Source organism: Geotrypetes seraphini, chromosome 2, assembly GCF_902459505.1.
Source record: "Geotrypetes seraphini chromosome 2, aGeoSer1.1, whole genome shotgun sequence".
NCBI lineage: Eukaryota > Metazoa > Chordata > Amphibia > Gymnophiona > Dermophiidae > Geotrypetes > Geotrypetes seraphini.
Window position 1 is genome coordinate 236,868,951 of NC_047085.1, and position 20,690 is coordinate 236,889,640.

The 20,690-nt window shown below is 42.6% G+C and overlaps 1 protein-coding gene across 8 annotated transcripts in view; it reads left to right on the plus strand.

Moving 5' to 3' along the window:
* ATF7IP (activating transcription factor 7 interacting protein) overlaps nucleotides 1–20,690 on the plus strand; it is a 353,654-nt gene that overhangs the window by 165,738 nt on the left and 167,226 nt on the right. For 7 of the 8 annotated variants that reach the window (XM_033935226.1, XM_033935228.1, XM_033935229.1 and 4 more), the window contains one exon: nucleotides 14,421–14,504. The exons of the other annotated variant lie outside the window; for it this stretch is intronic. In XM_033935226.1, the coding sequence (XP_033791117.1) occupies nucleotides 14,421–14,504 (84 nt within the window). The remainder of the gene's footprint in view (nucleotides 1–14,420; nucleotides 14,505–20,690) is intronic. 8 annotated transcript variants of the gene reach the window in all.

Consider the following 20,690-nt stretch of genomic DNA (forward strand, 5'->3'; position numbering starts at 1 on the left):
ACAAGAACTTTGTGAATTTGTGCAATCACAGAAATGATTTCAACATTGAGGCTGAATGGAATTTTTTTGGAACTAGCCACGGAAAATCACCCTGCGATGGAGTTGGTGGAACAACTAAACGACTGGCTGCCCGGGCTAGCCTCCAAAGATCATCAACGGATCAAATATTGACGCCAAAGGATCTATTTAACTTTTGTGATCAAAATATACACTGAGTTAAATACATTTATGTTCCAAAAGAAGAAATTGAAGAAAGCAAAAAGTTTCAAGAAGAAAGATGGCATGAAAGCAGCACAGTAGCCGGTACCAGAGAGCACCACCAATTTGTACCAGTCGACTCAAACTATGTTCGTGTCAGCAAAGTTTCAAATAACACAATAAATTTTGTTGCCAAAATTTCTGATACTGCCATTCCAAATTTGAAAGTGACCGAAATCTTTCCTGGTTGCTACATTGCCTGTACTTACGAAAATCAATGGTGGATAGGCAATGTTGTTGAAGTCTCAATTGAACAAAATGATGCATTGATAAAATTTATGCATCCTCACGGTCCAGCTCATTCGTTTTATTGGCCAGAAAGGCAAGACGTTTGTTGGGTTCCAGAGCAACACCTCATCTGCATGCTTTGTGCCCCTTCAGTTACATCATCCGGCCGCCAATATCAATTTCCAGAAACTGCATTGAAGAAAGTGGCTCAAAAATTTAACAGAATGTTATAAAGATTGCTGGCAGTTAAAATCAAAGTGGACTTCACTTTGGCTTGGGAACCATATAAGATACCCAATTTAGGCTTGGGAACCTAGGATAAGACACCCTAATCATTGGCTTTGGAACCAGAAAGATACCAACAAAAGGCTTTGGAACCTTGACAAAGAAACCAAATGCGAGGCTTGGGAACCTGGACGAAGTGGCCCACCCGTGGCTGTTATTGCACAGCTATCGGGTGTGACCCCTATGGCGATGGGGTTGCCAGTTCAAACTCTTGAACTGGTAGTGACAATGTCATCATGGAGCAACGCAATAGAGTAGTAGTAATACTACGTCAATACAAAACTGTAACTTTAAAAATGACAGAACTATGTTGAAATAGAGGTTGTTGCCGTGGCAACGTCTCCCAACTTTGTCCCCCTTTTTCAGCCATTGTTAACCTGCGTTGAAAAATGAAGTCCACTTTTCTAGGGGGCTTGAAATATGCTCTTTCTAATGAGACTGAAAGGTATTTTTCTGTAAAAGCAGGCTGAAAATACCCTATTTTTGGCCTTTTTACACAAATTAGCAACTTTACACTTACTTTGTAAACTAATGGAAAGAGCTTGGAGGTTGAAATTGTACTTTTGAAAACAACATTGTACTGAGACATGCGCCAAATTTCGCATTTATTACTCAATTATTGTGGGAGCTAAGTAATGTCAAACTTTGACTTTTTTTGGAGCACTAATTTTTTCGGCCAAGTTTACTGTAATTCAGGCATTCAATCAGTGCTCGGAAAAAATTGTTATTGGTAGCAATGAACAGAGCTCAAAAAGTTGTGCAGGGTAGCTAAGTTTCAGTTTTTTTGGAAACACAGCTCGGGAGATATTGTGTCTCAAAGTTGTCAGAATGTCATTGTCGTACTATATTTCATTGTGGTATGGGGTCAAACAAATGGCTATATCTCCACAAATATTCCACAGGCGAAACTAAAACTTACCAAAGTTCGTTTGAGACATGGTGGACTCTGCATATGAAGTTTCATCAAAATCCGTGATGGTCATGCAGGGCACTTTCCAAGAATCTGATCACTTGACATGGAATGACCCAATTCTTATGTTCTTATGATCATCTGGCATCCAGTGATCACTGCATGGTACGGTTTAAAATAAGATTCAAAAGTGAAGGTTCTAGATTTTAAAAAGACTAACTGTTTGGATGGGGGGAATTATGTCAAGGAATTGTCTAGTTGGGAACGTCTGGAAGGAGTAGAAATGCAGTAGGCAAAACTGAAAGGAGTTATTGTAAGGGTGACAAATCTTTTTGTGAGTCAAGTAAGTAAAAGTAAGAGGAAAAGAAGGCTGCTTTGGTTCTCAAAAGTAGTAGCTGAGAAGGTAAGGAATAAAAGGTTAGCTTTCATAAACTACAAAAGATTGCAGAAAGAGGAAGACAGGCAAAAATATCTGGACAAGTTAAGAGAGACAGGTCGAGAAGTCAGGAAAGCAAACATACAAATGAAAGAAAAAATAGCTGACACAGTAAAATGGGGAGACAAAAACTTTTTTTTAGATATATCGGTGAGAGGAAGAAGTTCAAAAGTGTCATTGAAACTTAAAAGTGAATTGGAGGAATATGTAGAAGCTGATAAAGAAAAGGCTAAATTGCTTAACAGATATTTCTGTTATGTTTTCACAGCTGAAGATCCGGGAGTGGGACCTCAGAAGACAAATGGGAATAGGGATGGTGGAGTTATAGACCCCGATTGATTATCAGAGGGTTGTGTTTGTAAGGAGCTAGCTAAATTAAAGGTAGACAAAGTGATGGGGCCGGATGGTATATATCCGTGTATGCTGAAGGAACTCAGAGAAGTTCTGGTGGCTTCGCTGACTGACATTTTCAGTGCTTCTCTAGAGTCAGAAGTGGGTACCAGAGGACTGGAGAAGGGCGGATGTGGTCCCTCTCCACAAAAGTGGAAGTAAGGAAGAAGTAGGGAAATTACAGGCCAGTAAGTCTGACTTCTGTGGTAAACAAATTAATGGAAACACTTTTAAAACAGAGAATGGTCAATCTTCTGGAATCCTCTGGATTACAGAACCAGAGACAACATGAATTCACTAGAGGTAGGTCTTGTCAGACAAATCTGATCAATTTCTTTGACTGGGTGACCAGAGAATTGGATAGAGGGAGGGATGTGATGTATTTAGCATCAACTAATTCTGCTTGTTGAGTGTTGGGGGAGAGGTTAGAAGCATTGGCACAGAACCCCATAAAAGCATGCATTGAGAGCATTGATCTAATTAACCTCTTATTACATATTGGTAATGTTAAGAGACTTTGCAAGCACATTGGAATAATTGACAGCTATCACAGGCAACTGGATGCTGGTATTGACAAGGGAATCTCAAAAACTGTAATTGTCCTATGCTACCGTTCTTAATAGTTACTGGCAACTGAAGGATTTAGTGGTATAATTAAACAGTCGAGTCATATTATTATGACCATCTGCTAATATACAAAATAATTGCCTCTGGCAGCACGGACAGCAGCCAGATGCTGTGGGAGTGACTCAGTAAGATGCTGGATGGTTGAAAGAGGTATCTGCAGTGTGTCCGACAGTTGCTAATGTGTGCATGGCTGTGGATCCAGTCATCGAACATGTTGATCAAGGTGGTCCCAAATGTATTTGATTGGGTTAAGGTCTGGGGAATTTGGAGGCCAGGGAAATAGCTGGAAGTCTTGGTCATGCTCTGCGAACCACTCGCGAAGAATTCTGTTGGTATGACATGTCACATTGTCCTGTTGAAAGATCCCATTGGCATAGGTAAGACCTTTAGCATGTACAGGTGTACTTGATCGGCAAGGATGGCGAGATACCCATATCGGTTGAGAGTGCCTTCCAGAGGTATCAAAGGACCCAGATCATACCAAGAAAACATTCCCCAGACCATAACGCTGCCGCCATCAGCTTGTGTATGTCCAATAATGGTTGCTGAGCGTTTGACTCGGAGGTTTCACGCCTGACATGTCAATGTCCATCTGTTTAATGGAGATCAAAATGTGACTCACCAGGGAAGGCAACCTTCTGCCAGTTGGTACAAAACCAATGTTGGTACTCCTATGTAAATTGCAACCATTTTTTGTGATGAACCCTCATGAGCATGAGTGCAGTCATCAGCTTTCTGCTCCGGAGCCCCATTCACAACAGGGTTTTGGACACAGTCATTTTGGAAACATATCTGGAAACCCCCTGGTTTGGACAGTGAGCTGCTCCACGGTAGTGAGCCGATTGGCCTGCACCAACCTTGCATCAGTGGCTCATGCTGCCCCACAGTTACCATGTTGGTTTGTCAAAAAGGTTCAAGTCATACACTCACAGTACACTTTAGCCACAGCAGCCTATGAACAGTTCACAAACTCCACTGTTTCCAAATGCTGACACCTTTGGTGTGGTAGTCGATGAGCATGCCTTTTTCAGTGTCTAATAAATCACACTTTTTCCCCATGACAGCTACAGTTGCTATATTTGGCAACTTGCTGACATCCCACCTTATATACCCACAAAGTCTGCTAACGACATGTTCATTCATTCATTGGCTGTGTGTCCCTGACATTAGAGATAGGCGGTGGTCATAATAATGTGACTCAACAGTGTATTACTGTATATTATGGCCATAACATGTTATTTGTCTCTTAATATATATTGAACAGCAATAACTTGTGTAATATTATCATAATGCATGTTAAGTTACTTTAGGATATAGATTGAAACGCAGAGAGTGCAAATGAATATACAGGTAAAACACCTAATGTAAGTAAAAACAAACAAACAACAAAAAAACCCCAAACCATGACTTGCCTTTCTTGAAAAGTAACACCAGCTAAAAGCCATAACTTGTTGTACCTGTTCCTGCCATTGTCAGGTTCAGAATGGCACCAGTGACATCTAGTGGTAGTGTTGTAATACTAGCCCCAGGGGGGGGTGATGTTCAAGCTACTTTAAGATTAGCACTAAAGGTTACTGGAGCCATTTTGAACTTGGTGCCAACAGGTACTTGTAAAGGTAATACAGTCGTACATCGGAATCTGAACACCCCAGAACTTGAACAACTTGGAATCCGAGCTAATTTTTAGAGCAAATTTTGCCCCGGAATCTGAATGCTGCTTTGGAATCTGAACTTAAGCCTCGGACAATGAGGAAAACAGACTGGAAAATTTAACGTGCCAAGCACCCCTCTTCACATGTATTTGGGGGCCAGTCCCGTTCCCTCCTCTGTGATCCCTGCCATCTCTTCCGCCCTCCCCGGCCCGGCGTTATCTCCCCCTACTTCCGCGATACGGTACCGCTACTCAAACTCCTTCTTCCGTCCGACCTTCATGCTCTTGTCTGAAGTCAGCCGCCACTGGCGCCCCGCCCCCCTCTGACATGACTTCTTCCTCGGCCGCATTCACTTTAGGAAATGCGTCAGGTGAGTGCATAAGCAGGAGGAGACGAGTTGAGGGCGGCCACTAGCAAAGGGAAGAAGTTGCGTCAGGTGCGTGCATACACAGAAGGAGACGAGTTTATGAGTGAAAGATGCTGAATGGTGGCTGGAGCTTTGGACTCATTCGTTATCAAGGTTCACTTTAACTTTCTTTTACTGTATTTGAGAGTGTTCTGAATTATAAAAAAATCCTGTGTATTTAGTGTTATAATTATTTGAAAATCTGAGTTTGTGGGTCCAAGGAACGGATTAATCCAGTTTCTATTACCCTCACACACCCTCATAAATGTTTTGGGAATCTGACAAAGAAAAACTAAGGAGACAATTTTAATTTTTCAGATGGCAAAGAATGCAAACAGAATTTAAGGAATAGTGACTAAAAGACAATTGTGATGCCTCTGAATTGTTTCAACTGTGCCTTGAGTATTGTGTGCAATTGGTCATTGTGGGGTCCTTTTATTAAGGTGCGCTAACCGATTTAGTGCACACTAAATGCTAAGGCATCCATTATATCCTATGGGCATCTTAGCATGTATAACGTGCTTAATCGGTTTTTGCACATTAATAAAAGGACACCTGTATCTTATCTTATAAAAAATAAAAAAGTAGAATTATAAAAACTACAGAGAAAGGAGAACAAAATGATCAAAGGGATGGAACAACTGTCATATGAGGAAGGACTAAAAAGATTAGTTATTCAGCTTGGAGAAAAGATGACTAACCCCCTCTTCCACAAAGCCGTGCGACAACAACCCTGAAGCCCTTTAAATCTCTATGGGCTTTGGGGCTTTTGCTGTGCGGCAGCCGCAAGCGCAGCTTTGTAGAAGAGGGGGTAAGTGTGGATGTGGTGTGGAACAGGTAAACACAGATCCATTATTTACTTTTTTTAAAAGCACAAAGACTACAGAAAATGCCACAAAGTTACCTAGCATTACTTTCAAAACAAATAGGAGAAAATGTGTTTTCACTCAACATGTTTAAGTTCTGAAACTTGTCACCCCAAGCATGAGGTAAAAGCAGTTAGGGTGGCTGGGTTTAAAAAAAGATTTGGACAAATTCTAGAGGTGAAGTCCATAAACTATTAAGGTAGCATGGAATCTTGCTATTATCCCAGGACAAGCAGGCAGCTATTCTCACATGTGGGTGACGTCATCCGACAGAGTCCCGATGCGGACGCCTCACAAGCAGACTTGCTTGAAGAAACTAGAAGTTTTGAGTCCCCCGCACTGCGCATGCGCAAGTGCCTTCCCGCCCAGTGCACCGGGCGCGTCTCCTCAGTTCTTAGTTTTCCGCGGAGCCGAGAAGTCAATCTTTGACTCTCTGCGTTCACTTTGCCTTCTCTTTGACCGCGGTTTGTGGTTTTTCTTCACGAATCGCTGTTTTTCTTTATTTTCATTTGTTTAAAAAATATATATATATTTTCTTTTCTTCCGTTCGTTCTCCGGGTCGGGCTGTTCGGCCGCAGCCCGCGTGCTTCGACTTTGCGGCGGCTATTTTTCAGGCTATGTCCCGGCCTCCTACAGGCTTTAAGAAGTGTTGCAAGTGTAAGTGCACAATCTCCCTTACAGACCCTCATAGACGCTGCCTCAAGTGTCTTGGACCGAAACATCATCCAACCTCGTGCACGCCTTGCTTAACACTTCAGCCTCGAGCTTTTAAGCGTCGTTGCCTTTTGGTGGATAAGCTCTTCGACATGGAGTCTCCATCTGATCCCTTGACTTTGAAGGCATCTTCGGCCTCGACTTCCATCGATTCTACTTCGGTGCCTCCTGCTTCCACCTCGAGCCTTATCAAACCTTCATCGTTTGCAGCGGCTCTTGCTTCGACATCATCTGCTGTATCTTCCCCTGTTTCCTCAGGTCAGATAGCTCAGCAGTCGGTTACACCGGTGGTGATTAAAGTGTCCAAGACTCCCAAGTCAAAGCACTCTCACCACCTTGAAGGAACCTCCAGCAGAACCCACCTTGCCGGCTTCTTTTTAGACTATATTGGAGAAGCAGTTCTTTCAGTATCTTACCATTATGGGTCCTAAGCTGTTTCCTATTATCCTGCCTGGGCATCCGGCAGCTCCCTGTGATGTCGAGCCACCTCCTATGCCTCGGTTGGAGCCACACTCTTTGCAGGGAACAGAGTCTCTGCGAGTGTTTGGTCTGCCTCCTAAGCACGACAGTCAAGGAATGGATTCTTTGCGAGTGCATCGACAGGATTCCTCACACTCTCAGCAAGGAGCAGAGTCTTTGCGAGTGCATCGAGGTTCCTCTTCCAAGCCTCTGGAGCTTTGCTCTACAGCCTCTAGTCCTATCCTTGCATTGGCATCGGCTGCTTCCGTCTACGAGGCTAATTCTCCCCGCTCATCGAGGTCTGGTTCTAGACACAGGCCTCATCATCGTTCGAAGTCTTCATCGAGGCATTCTTCCAGGTATCGTTCTTCGCAGGATGTCCCCTCTTCCTCGAAGCCTCGTTCTACTCCAGTCTCGACCAGACTGCCGACTCCTCGGTCGAGGTCTCAGATGCCGGACCTTGAGGATGTTCCGGTCTCAGTTGCTTTGTCCAAGTCACCAGGTTCCTTCGATGCTTTTTTCCATGCCGAAGCTTCTTCTTAGACGCAGGCTGCCTCGATGTCCTCGAGTCCTTCTCGAGACCAAGCCCTACCAGATCAGCTATCTTTTTCGTCTTTTTTACAACAGATGGCTTTAGATTTGGATGTGAAATTGGATACTGGCTCCAAATATTCTAAAGAATATCTAGAGGTCATGCATCGCCCCAGCCTCCGGCTGAGAGTCTCAAGCTTCCTCTTCATAAGCTTTTAAATCAGACTTTTGCTCGATGCATAGAGACTCCTTTTTCCATACCAGCAGTTCCTGGAAAGTTGGGCTCGAGGTATAAGACTGTGCATCACAAAGGCTTTGACAACTCGCAGCTTTCTTATCAATCCCTGCTTGTTGAGTCATCCTTGAAGAGATCTCATCCTTCAAAGGTCTACGCCACAGTTCCTCCTGGGAGAGAGGGGAAAACTATGGAAAATTTGGACGTTGCATCTATCAGAATGCTATGATGTCCTCAACTATAATTTTCATTTCATTACTTACTTTGAATATCTTCTTTCCCTTCTCCTGAAATTTTTGCCTTTTATGGACAATCAAATGCATTTTGAGTTTCAAGAACTAATTTCTAGTTTCTCTCAATTGCGCGTCTATCTGCTTCAATCTTCTTATGACGCTTTTGAGCTGTCTGCCCAGGCGGCCGCTTGCTCAGTGGCTATGCGTCGTCTTGCCTGGCTTCGAACTATTGACATGGACACTAATCTTCAGAACCGCCTGGCTAATCTTCCTGGTCAAGGCAACGACCTCTTTGACGAATCCATCGAGGCGGCCACCAAGAAGTTACATGACCATGCAAAATCATTTGCTTCCATCGTCACACCCAAGCCAAAGCCGACTCCACCCAAGCCTACACGCCCTCCTGTCATCTATCAGAGGCATTTTCCTCCGAAGCCGGCTCCGTACACTCGTCCTCCTGTGAAGAAGCAGCATCCTCAGAAGCAACAACAATCCCAACCTTCTGCTGCACCTAAGGCTTCTCAGCCTTTTTGACTGTTTGCAACAGAGCATAACCTCCATCATTCTGTCTCTGTCTCCTTTTCCCCCTGTCGGAGGTCGTCTCCATCATTTTTACCACCGATGGACGATTATTACATCCGACCTCTGGGTACTTACCATCATCAGGGAAGGATACTCTCTTCATTTCACTCAGAGTCCACCAGAGCTTCCTTCAAGAGAGTATCCTTCCAATCCATCCCAGACCGCCCTTCTTCTCAGGAAGCTCAAGCTCTGCTTTGGCTCCATGCCATCGAGCCTGTTCCCTGGACCAGCAGAACAAGGGATTTTACTCCCATTACTTCCTTGTTCCGAAGAACACAGGCGATCTGCGACCCATTTTGGATCTCAGGGCTCAACAAATTTTTAGTCAAAGAAAAGTTTTGAATGTTGTCCCTGGCATCTCTTTATCCCCTTCTCGAGCAGAATGATTGGTTATGCTCTCTGGATCTCAAGGAGGCCTATACTCATATTCCCATCCATCCGGCCTCCCGTCAATACCTCAGATATCGGGTGGGGAATCTGCATTACCAATACAGAGTTCTACCCTTCGGCCTGGCCTTGTCTCCCAGAGTGTTCACCAAGTGCCTGGTAGTGGTAGCAGCAGCTCTACGGAATCATGGTCTTCAGGTATTTCCCTACCTAGACGACTGGCTCATCAAAGATTCCACGTCTCAAGGGGTTATTGTAGCGACCCAACGGACTATCTGGTTCCTACAAAATTTGGGATTCGAGATCAACTTTCCCAAATCTCACCTTCAACCCTCACAGACTCTGCAATTCATTGGAGCTGTTTTGGACACTGTCCAGCTCAGAGCATTCCTTCCTCAACAACGTTTAGAGGCTCCTCTACACCTTTGTCACACAGTGTCTTCTTGCTCTTCCATCTCGGTGAGACACATGATGGTTCTTCTGGGTCACATGGCCTCCACAGTACACATGACTCATTTTGCCAGACTTCACCTCAGAATTCCTCAGTGGACCCTGGCATCTCAATGGACGCAAGTTTGCAACCGTCTTTCTCAACACATCTCAGTCACTCCTTCCTTGAAGAAGTCTCTCCGTTGGTGGATGCTCTCTTCCAATCTTTCCAGAGGCTTGCTTTTTCAAACGCCCCCTCATCAGAAGGTCTTCATGACAGACTCTTCAACCTTCGCTTGGGGCACTCATATCGATGGTCTCCGTACTCAAGGCCTCTGGACCAGTACTGATCGTCAGTGTCATATCAATCAGTTGGAACTCAGAGCGATCCTCAAAGCTCTCCACGCTTTTCAACATCTCCTTCACGACACAGTAGTCCTCATTCGCATGGACAATCAAGTCGCCAAATCAACAAACATGGAGGGACCGGGTCTGCCTCCCTTTGTCAGGAAGCTCTGGAGGTTTGGGGCTGGGAAATCCACCACAACACCTTCCTCAAAGCTGTCTACATTCAAAGGGCGAAGAATTGCTTGGCGGACAACTTGAGTCGTCTCCTGCAACCTCACAAGTGGACGCTCCATTCCTTGCTTCTTCATCACATTTTTTCACAGTGGGAAACGCCACAGATAGACCTCTTTGCAGCTCCCCACAATTCCAAGCTGCCTCAGTTCTGCTCCAGGATATACTCTCCTCACCGCCTCGAGGCAGATGCTTTTTTTCTGGAATGGACGAATCTTTTCCTCTACGCATTTCCTCCATTCCCTCTCATTCTCAAGACTCTGGTCAAGTTAAAGAACGATCATGCCACCATGATTCTGATTGCTCCTCGGTGGCCGGGACAACCTTGGTATTCCCTTCTACTTCAACTCAGCAACAGGGAGCTCTACCTTCTACCAGTTTTTCCTTCTCTGCTTGCACAGAGTCAGGGATCTCTGCTTCATCCCAACCTGCAGTCTCTACACCTGACAGCCTGGTTCCTCTCAACATAACTTCTCTTCAGTTTTCTCAATCTGTACGAGACGTTTTGGAAGCTTCAAGAAAGCTTACCACCAGACAATGCTATCACCAAAATGGACTAGATTTTCTACATGGTGTGTTTCTCATCAAAAGGAGCCTCAAAATTCCTCTTTATCTTCTGTTTTGGACTATCTTTTGCACTTATCCAATTCTGGCCTCAAGTCTACATCTACCCGAGTCCATCTCAGTGCAATTGCGGCTTTTCATCAGCCTATTGAAGGGAAACCCCTTTCTGCTCATCTGGTGGTTTCCAGATTCATGAAAGGACTTTTCAATGTTAAATCTCCTCTCAAACCGCCTCATGTGGTTTGGGACCTCAATGTTGTCCTTTCTCAACTCATGAAGCCTTCATTTGAACCAATTGATAAGGCTCATCTGAAGTATCTCACTTGGAAAGTGGTGTTTCTCATTGCTCTCACTTCTGCTCGACGTGTCAGCGAACTGCAAGCTTTAGTTACTGACCCACCTTTCACTTTGTTCCATCATGATAAGGTGGTTCTACGTACTCATCCAAAATTCCTGCCTAAAGTGGTCTCAGAATTTCATCTCAACCAATCCATTGTTCTTCCAGTGTTTTTTCCAAAGCCTCATTCTCACCCTGGAGAATCTGCTCTTCATACTCTGGATTGTAAACGTGCTTTGGCCTTCTACTTACAACGCACCAATCCACACAGATCTGCTCCTCAACTTTTTGTCTCCTTCAGCCCAAACAAGTTGGGACATCCTATCTCTAAGCGTACCATCTCCAACTGGATGGATGGTGGCTTGTATCTCATTCTGCTATGCCCAGGCTGGATTACCTCTTCACAGTAAAGTCACAGCCCATAAAGTCAGGGCAATGACAGCTTCTGTAGCTTTCCTCAGATCTACACCTATTGAGGTAATTTGCAAGGCTGCTACTTGGTCCTCAGTTCATACCTTCACTTCTCATTATTGTCTGGATACTTTCTCCAGACGGGATGGACAGTTTGGCCAAACAGTATTGCAAAATTTATTCTCCTAAATTGCCAACACTCCCACCATCCCATTCTGGTTAGCTTGGAGGTCACCCACATGTGAGAATAGCCTGCCTGATTGTCCTGGGATAAAGCACAGTTACTTACCGTAACAGGTGTTATCCAGGGACAGCAGGCAGCTATTCTCGCAACCCACCCACCTCCCCTGGTTGGCTTCTCTGCTAGCTATCTGAACTGAGGAGACGCGCCTGGTGCACTGGACGGGAAGGCACTCGCGCATGCGCGGTGCGGGCGACTCAAAAATTCTAGTTTCTTCAAGCAAGTCTGCTTGTGAGGCGTCCGCATCGGGGCTCCATCGGATGATGTCACCCACATGTGAGAATAGCTGCCTGCTGTCCCTGGATAACACCTGTTAACGGTAAGTAACTGTGCTTTTTGGAGGATTTTGAATTGTTAGAACAGATGGGCTAGATGGACCATTGGCTTTAGTTTGAAAAATTTTGTATTTAAAAATATGGATCACAATATTAAATACTTTTATAAAACTCATAAAATCAGTAAAATAACCAATTATTTATATATTGTCTTGATCAAGGGTGGCTCACAAAAGAGTAGAGATTTCACATCATTGGATAATGAGTACAACATTTTGCAGAGCCATGTATTCAATTGCTTCCTAAATCTCTCAATCAACTTTTGAATTTAATTCATTTGGTAATGAATTCTAGATTCTTATGATACTTATTAAAGCAACTGCGAACTTGTTCATTTTTTTCTTAATACAGTACTTGAAGCAGAAAGCAATTGCATCTGAAAACAGTGGGAAGATAGTGAATAACCTGAATCATCTTTGAAATGTCAAAATAAAAGTTTGCAAATGAGGACTAAGGCCATTTTGAATCTTAAAATAAAACTAATTTAAATTCAGCTCTTGCTGAAATTGTTAACCAGTGTTGAGATTTTAATAATAGTATCACTGTATCAACTATTTTTCAAAAAATGTATTTATTTTTAGTTTTTATTTTAAAATTTCTATACTGTTTTTATCCAAAACGGTTTACAAGGAGTTGCATACATAAAAAGTTAAGAATCCATACAAAACTAAGATGATAAAACAGCAATTATCTATTAATTGATTAAGAAATCCAAAGTAAAAGTTGTTTCAAGAATCAGTACAAGGTAAAATCAGAGCTTGAGTTATAGTTTGGAGGTTATCAAACAAAAAATCACAAATCCAAGTAGTTGCAACTTACAGAAAGTGTACTTTATTACCGTTGAGACCTGAGGCTTCATTGATGAGGAAGATTCTAAGATAAATCTTCGATATGAAGTTTGGATGTTAAATGGTAGTTCAATATATGGCCCTTAAGTATAGAATATTTATTGCCTATCCAAAGTATTACTGTTTTAGCCATATTCAACTTTATCATATGACTCTCTATCCATGCTGATACCCTATCCAAACACATTACTAACTGATCATAAGTATCATTCAGTGAGCTAGTAATTGGAAAGATAATCTGTATCATCAGGGTAGATGATGTAAGAAAATAGCATAAGGTAGAATATTTCTCCTAATGAGCTTAAGGAAACATTAAACAAAATTGAGGATAAGGAGGAATCCTGAAGAGACTTTTCCACTTCTGGTATTTTTGCCATGATTTTTGATCCACATTTAGTCTATAAGACCCTGGACTAAGCAGGATCTTCCCAAGTTGAAGAATCACCATGACAAGAAGCCTCATTTTGTATTGTAGGGTAACCTACTCTTCAGAAGCAATTGTCAGCATTTTTTTTTAAAACACTGGATGTTGCTGGCTGAGTTAGACCTACTGGTAAATATCTCCTATCTGGATACCAGCACAGAGATCAGAACAGTTATGAAATAGTACTTTCTGGTTAAAGTGCCACTGAAATCTATATGGTTAAACAATGCTGAATATCAGTCCCTGATCCCAGCTGATATACTAGGTGCTTGAGCTATATATATCTGTAACACAGAATTGGTTAAGGATAAAATTGCAGTACATCATAAGCTAGAAATACTTAAAAGCCATAGTTGATGACTTGAGGTCTTGTGTCACCTTCTGGTATGCTCAAGAAAGCTGTTAAGGAGATCCTGAAAATTCTTGCGGAATTTCTTCCTACAACCACCAAAATCCCCTATCTGCCCCCAAAAATTTTGGGGGGGAAGGTTGGTGAACTCCCTTGATGCAGGCCCTATTTTGACATGAACAGCTTGAGAGTAAGAGGGAAAATGACAGGCATTTTATAATGTATATTATAGAGCAGAGACAGCAGGAGGAGTCATTACTGCTTGGATGCATTGTTATTTTAAAGAGTAGATGAAGGAAAGGGGCCTCCCGATTCATGGGTTCATTTTTATCAATTTTACTGAATAGGAAAAATACCAAGTCCTGGAGGAGGGAAGAGGTGTGTTTTTTGTTTTGTGTTGGGTTTTTTTAAAAATACAAAATAGGAACTGGCTTACATTAACTGGGGTTGACAATAATTGAAATTGAGCCAGTCAGATTTTGACTGGCTAGATTTACATTAATATTCAGCTGAAAATCAAGCTGGTTAGGGTCAGGTGAATGCTTATTTAGACTAAAATTAGCTAGTTTTCCTAGTTGCTCAGTAGGTCTTTAAATTTCTAGTCCAGTTCCATGGTTATTATTCATAAATAAGGAACCAGATATTTGAAATACCTGAATACTGTTAATTCAAGAAGTAGAATATTTTTGTATTTCTTTATTTAGAGAATAAAGTATTTGAGGACATGGCAAAGAAAGAGGAAGTACCAAAGGAAGAGCAAAAAGAAGAGGAAAAACATCCAGGAAAAGGTTGGTTTAAGTCAGACTAAAAAAACTCCTTTAGCATTACAGCTGAGCTGCACAGAGAAAAGTGGAAGATGTTTTAACTTGAATGCTCTGTGAGGTTGAGTGACTTATGTAGCTATTTTTTTTGCTTGAAATATTCTATGAGGACAAGCAGGTATATTCTCACCTGTGGGCGACATCATCCATGGAACCTGGAATGGACAGATAACCAAGTGTACTGTCACTTTAAATTTAAGCACTATCTCCCCCCCCCCAACCCCTTGCATGCTGGTTGCTTCTTGCTGGACATCGTCTTGTGAGGTGTGCAGTTCTCAGTTTTCTACGGAGCTGAGAAGCTGCTTTTTCAGAGTTCTTAGTGTGTCAAATTTTTGTCTCTTTTTTTGGTGCCTTCTCTGTTTTTTACCCCCACTTATTTCTATCATGTTTTGCTTTCTTCAGTATTCTTTTCCTCTAATGGAATTTTTTTTCAAAGTTTTCAACTTTTCATTTTTTTACCTACCAGAAGCATTGAGTCTTTTTTGAGTACCATTCCACCTGAGCTCCCTGGGCCATTGAGTCCTTCAACTTTGTGTTGGCGGTTTTCCCCTTCATGTCCAAGATGCCTAGTGGCTTCACGAGTTGCTCTCAATACAATATGACTATCTCAGCCACTGACCCAAACAACTGGTATGTTCAGTGCCTCAGTCCTGAGCATTGGGGACATTGCTTAAGTGCCCTCTGCTCTCGTATTCAGAAGAAGTTGCTGAAGGCCTGTAAACTTCAATTTGAAAAGTTTTTTGGTACCATGTCAGCAACATCGAGCACATCTGGGGTTCCAAGCTCGACTCCCAATTGACATGAATACTAGCATCGATCCCTGTACCAGCTTCATCAGTGTCGCATTGATCAAAGTCAACATAGTAGAATTCTGGAGGCCACATCTTCAAAAAGATGGATGGAGTCGGCCCAGAAGGAGGGCTACTAAAATAGTTGGTGGTCTTTGTTATAAAGCGTATGGGGACAGACTTAGAGACTTCTATGTATACTCTGGAAGAAAGGTGGGAGAGAGGGGATATGATAAGACACGGTTTAATTATCTTTGTGGTATTAATGTACAGGAGGTGAGACTTTTTCAAATGAAGGAAAACTCCAGAATGAGAGGGCATAAGATGAAGTTAAGAACTGATAGGCTCAGGAGTAATCCAAGGAAATACTTTTTTACAGCAAGGGTGGTAGATGCATAGAATAGTCTCCTGGTAGAGGTGGTGGGGATAAAGACCGTTTCTGAATTCAAGAAAGTGTGGGACTGGCATGTGGGATCTCTTAAGGAGAGGAGGAGATAGTGGATACTGATGGTGGGCAGACTGAATGGGCCATTTAGCCTTTATCTGCTGTCATGTTGCTAGGGATTCTACTTCATCATTGGTGCAACGTGTTGGGGACTCATGTAAGAAAACTAAGAATCATAGACATGTGTCTCCTGTCTGTCCTCCCAAGCTTTCTCATCCTCAGTGCAGCCCAAGTGTTGAACGTATGGATTACCACTCACTGTGTCTCCAATTGATATCTCCACAGAGGTGTGCCTTAACATCGAGGTTGCATGTGCCTCAACACCCACTACTATTACAGACTACTTCAATATCTTCGATTCCCTTGGTTCCTCCTTCTTTGATACAAGATCAACTTAGAGCGCAACTCCAGCAAGAGCTTGCAGGGCTATTGTAGTCGCAGCCTAACCCAGGGCCCTGTGGCTTCCATACCAACCTCAACCCAGCCAGAGGATGTGTTGGCGTGTCATTCCAGGACCCCCACTCTACGTCAATCATTGTCATCTAGAAGATTTTTGATGCATGCATTGTCCTTGAGTGAATGGTTCACCTGTTTCACTTTGACACATTCTCAGTGCTCACCTCGATAAACTACTTCAGAGACCTCTAGAAGATATTACTTTGATGAATCTGTCTCTGTATTTCAGTGATGACCTTCCTGACTATTCTGCAAATGAAATATATGGAATTCCATCTTATCCTTCCCCACATCCATGTTGCAGATTTCCATCTGAAAGCTTATCTTTTACAAGCTTTGTACATGGCGGACTTAGGGGTTAGAACTACTGCATCAGCATCCTGAGGTTGTGGGTTCAAATCCTGTGCTGCTCCCTGTGACCCTGTCAAGTTACTTAATCCTCCGCTGCCCCAGGTACATTAGATAGATTGTGAGCCCACTGGGACAGACAAGGAAAATGCTTTGAAGTACCTGTATGTAAACCACTTTGAATGTGGTTGTAAAACTACAAAAAGGTGATATACAAGTCCCAATCCCTTCCATTCCCTTCCTCTTATTTTTGGGGTGAAGAGGAGTCTCGTGCAGAGTTAATGGAACACCTTGATTTATGAAGCGTGACCTAGTTAACATATAAAAATTCCACTCCATACAGTTGTGAAAGATACATTTATTTAAAAATTGGGGAACTCCTTTGATGGTTCCAGTGGGTCCATGCGAGCTAGACTCATACAGAATACAGACTTGTCCTGGCTTTGACAAACCTCAGCTCCAACATCAGTTTTTAGTAGTTGAATCTGCTCTCAAACGTGCCCATAGTTCCTGTTCTTATGCTTCTACTCCACTGAGCAGAGAGGTCAGTACCCTGAATAAATTTGCAAACACATATTCCAGGTATCCATGTTAACTAACAATATTGGACTATCAGTTCTATATAGTCTTTAATAAAACAACTACCAGACTCACTTGTTCACTCTTTCCAAAAATACTACGACTAGGGAGCATGTGATGAAGCTACTAAGTAGTAGATTTAAAATAAACTGGAAAAAATATTTCTTTACACAACATGTAATTGAACTCTGGAATTTGTTGCCAGAGAATGTGGTGAAATCAGTTAGCTTAGTGTGGTTTAGAAAGGTTTGGCTAATTTCCTAAAAGAGAAGTCTCTAGGCCATAATTGAGATGGCTTGGGAAAATCCTTTGCTTAGTCCTAGGATAAGTAGCATAAAACCTGTTGTACTACTTGGGATCTAGCTAGGTACTTGGGATATGGGTTAGCCATTGTTTGAAAACAGGGCTTGATGGACTTTCGGTCTGTCCAGTATTATGTCTTATGTACTTTGAATGACATCTTTAGATCAACTAAAGCCATTTCAGCATCTCATTAAGAAATTGCTTGCAACCAGAGAGTATATGGCTAGAACCATTTAGACACATTCAATAAATCCTCACGTGAATCAGCAGTAGCTATTTCAATGCAAAGAATGGCTTGGCCACAGGTATCTGATCTCAAGATGTTAGTTCAGGAACATCTTTCCAATGTCCTCTGTAAGGGTGATGACCTTTTTGGGGAATGCATCGAAGAAGTTGCAGGTAAGATAAAGAAACACAGGGCTCCTTTTACTAAGCTGCGCTAGCGGTTTAAATGCGCACTGCATTGCTGCATGTGCTAGACGCTGACGCCAGCATTGAGCTGGCATTAGCTCTTGGCACATAGCGCACGCTAAAAACGCTAGCACACCTTAGTAAAAGGAGCCCACATTGACTGCATGACAATTTTGTCAAAAGCTCAAAGACCTCAATCCTGTCAATCCTGCAGGTATACCAGTACTTCTCAACATACCTCCAATTATAATCCCTGACATCGAAACAACCAGAATTTCTCATCTGCAAGGTCGAACATCTAGAGGCCATCTAGACAATAAGAGAAGTCACGGTTTCAATTTCAGTCAAAGCAGTTTTTGATTCCTTCCTAGAGTGTTGCCAAAATCTTCCTCTGGATCTCCCTATTGGGGGCAGACTTACAACAATACTGGACTCTCATAGAAAGCATTGGACCAGTGGGCATGCCACTATCTGGCACACCCTCCAGAAGATTCTCCTTCACCAAGAGCTCTCAGCCCTTCTCCAGCTCAATACAATATAACAAATTTCTCAGCAGGAGACTGGCCAGGGAGGGGTTCTACTCCCAAATATTTCCTGATACTGAAAAGACCAGACGTCTCTGCCCAATCCTGTACTTCCTTGCTCTTAACAAATACGTCGTGAAGGAGAAGTTTTGCATGGTCTCTTTGGGAAACCTGCTGCCCCTATAGGAGAAAAACAATTGACTTTGCTGCCTAGATCTCAAAGAAGTTTTTACACTCAAGTATTAATCTTATCTGTTCACAGAAGATATCTCTGCTTCCCAGTGGGCTCTCTGCAGTTTTAGTACAAAGTCCTACCCTTTGGTCTACCTTCAGCCCTGATAGACTTTGTGAAATGCCTGACGGTAGTAACTGCAACCCTTCTCTTATTGGAGTTTCACATATTTCCTTATCTGGACAATTGGTTGATCAAGGCCTACTCATCATAACAAGCTCAGGATGTCATCAACTTAATCCATCTATTGGAACTCGTAGAAGTTGTATCTCCAGCTGACCCAGACTTTTGGAGTTCATAGGAGTTCTCTTTGACATTACTCAAGGTCTAGATTTTCTACCCTAGCAGAAAGTCGACAATCTCCTACACCTGTGTTAGAAAATCTCCCTACCATGCATAACTGCATGTCAGATGGTATGACTTCTGGGTCACATGGCTTTGATGGTTCATGTCACTTTGTTTGCATGTTTAGATAAGAGTTCCCCAATGGACTTGACCCAATGGACACTAGCCACTGGATCTGTATCTGCACTAATACAACTCACTCCAGACCTTCATTGTTCCTTCCAGTGGTGGATGCTTCTGTCCAACCTCTGCAGAGGCCTTTTCTTCCAGTTTCCTTTACACCAGAAGCTACTCACCACAGATCCTTCCTTGCTGTGTTCTGGAGCCCTTCTTGATTGTTTCCATACCAATCGAGTCTGGACTGTTCACAACAAAACTCTTCATATCAATCTGCTGGAGCTCTGAGCAATTCGCATTGCCCTTTGCACCTTCCAAGATCGCTTCTAGAATCACATAGTCCTTATATGCACCAACAATCAAGCCACCATGTTCTACTTGAACAAATAAGGAGGCACAGGGTCTTGCCATCTATGTAAGGAAACATTAGAAATTTGGACTTGGGTGATTGCTCGCAACATCCTTACAAGAGTGGTTTATTTTATCATGGAAGCAGAATTTCTTAGCAGACAAACTCAGCAGACTCCTTCAACCTTTTGACTGGTCTCTCAACATATTTATCTTAAGACAGATTTTCTTAGATTGGGGAACCCTGAGAAATAAATCTCTTTGCTTCCAACCCCCCCACAACAAAAAGCTAGTGGATGCTTTTCAAGAGGCTCTGCTCAGACAAATGGTGACGGAACCCACAAGGGAAAAAGCGATATTGGATCTGGTCCTCACAAATGGAGAGAGTATCTCTAATGTTCGAGTGGGTGCTCACCTGGGAAGTGGCGATCATCAAACGGTTTGGTTTGATATAACGGTTAAAGTGAAGAGCGGCCGCACGATACGTAAAGTCCTAGATTTCAAACGTACGGACTTTAATGCAATGGGAAAGTACCTGAAGAAAGAGTTGTTAGGATGGGAGGACATAAGAGAAGTGAAAAGACAGTGGTCTAAGCTGAAAGGAGTGATAAAAATGGCTACGAACCTTTATGTGAAGAAAATCAATAAAAACAAGAGAAAAAGGAAGCCGATATGGTTTTCCAACCTAGTGGCTGAGAAAATAAAGGCGAAAGAGTTGGCGTTCATGAAATATAAAAAAACCCAAGAAGAGGAGAGCAGAAAGGACTACAGGGTGAAATTGAAAGAAGCCAAGAGAGAGATTCGTTTGGCGAAGGCACAGGCGGAAGAACAAATGGCTAAAAATGTAAAAAAGGGAGATAAAAATTTTTTCAGATATATTAGTGAAAGGAAGAAGATAAAAAATGGAATTGCTAGGCTAAAAGATGCTGGGAACCAATATGTGGAGAGTGATGAGGAGAAAGCAATAGTGCTAAACAAATACTTCTGTTCTGTGTTCACAGAAGAAAATCCTGGAGAAGGACCGAGATTGTCTGGCAAAGTTACACGAGAAAATGGAGTAGATTCTGCGCCGTTCACGGAAGAGGGTTTTTATAAGCAACTTGAAAAACTGAAGGTGGACAAAGCGATGGGACCAGACGGGATCCATCCCAGGATACTAAGGGAGTTCAGAGAGGTTCTGGCGAGTCCTATTAAAGACTTGTTCAACAAATCTCTGGAGACGGGAGTGATTCCTGGGGATTGGAGGAGAGCGGATGT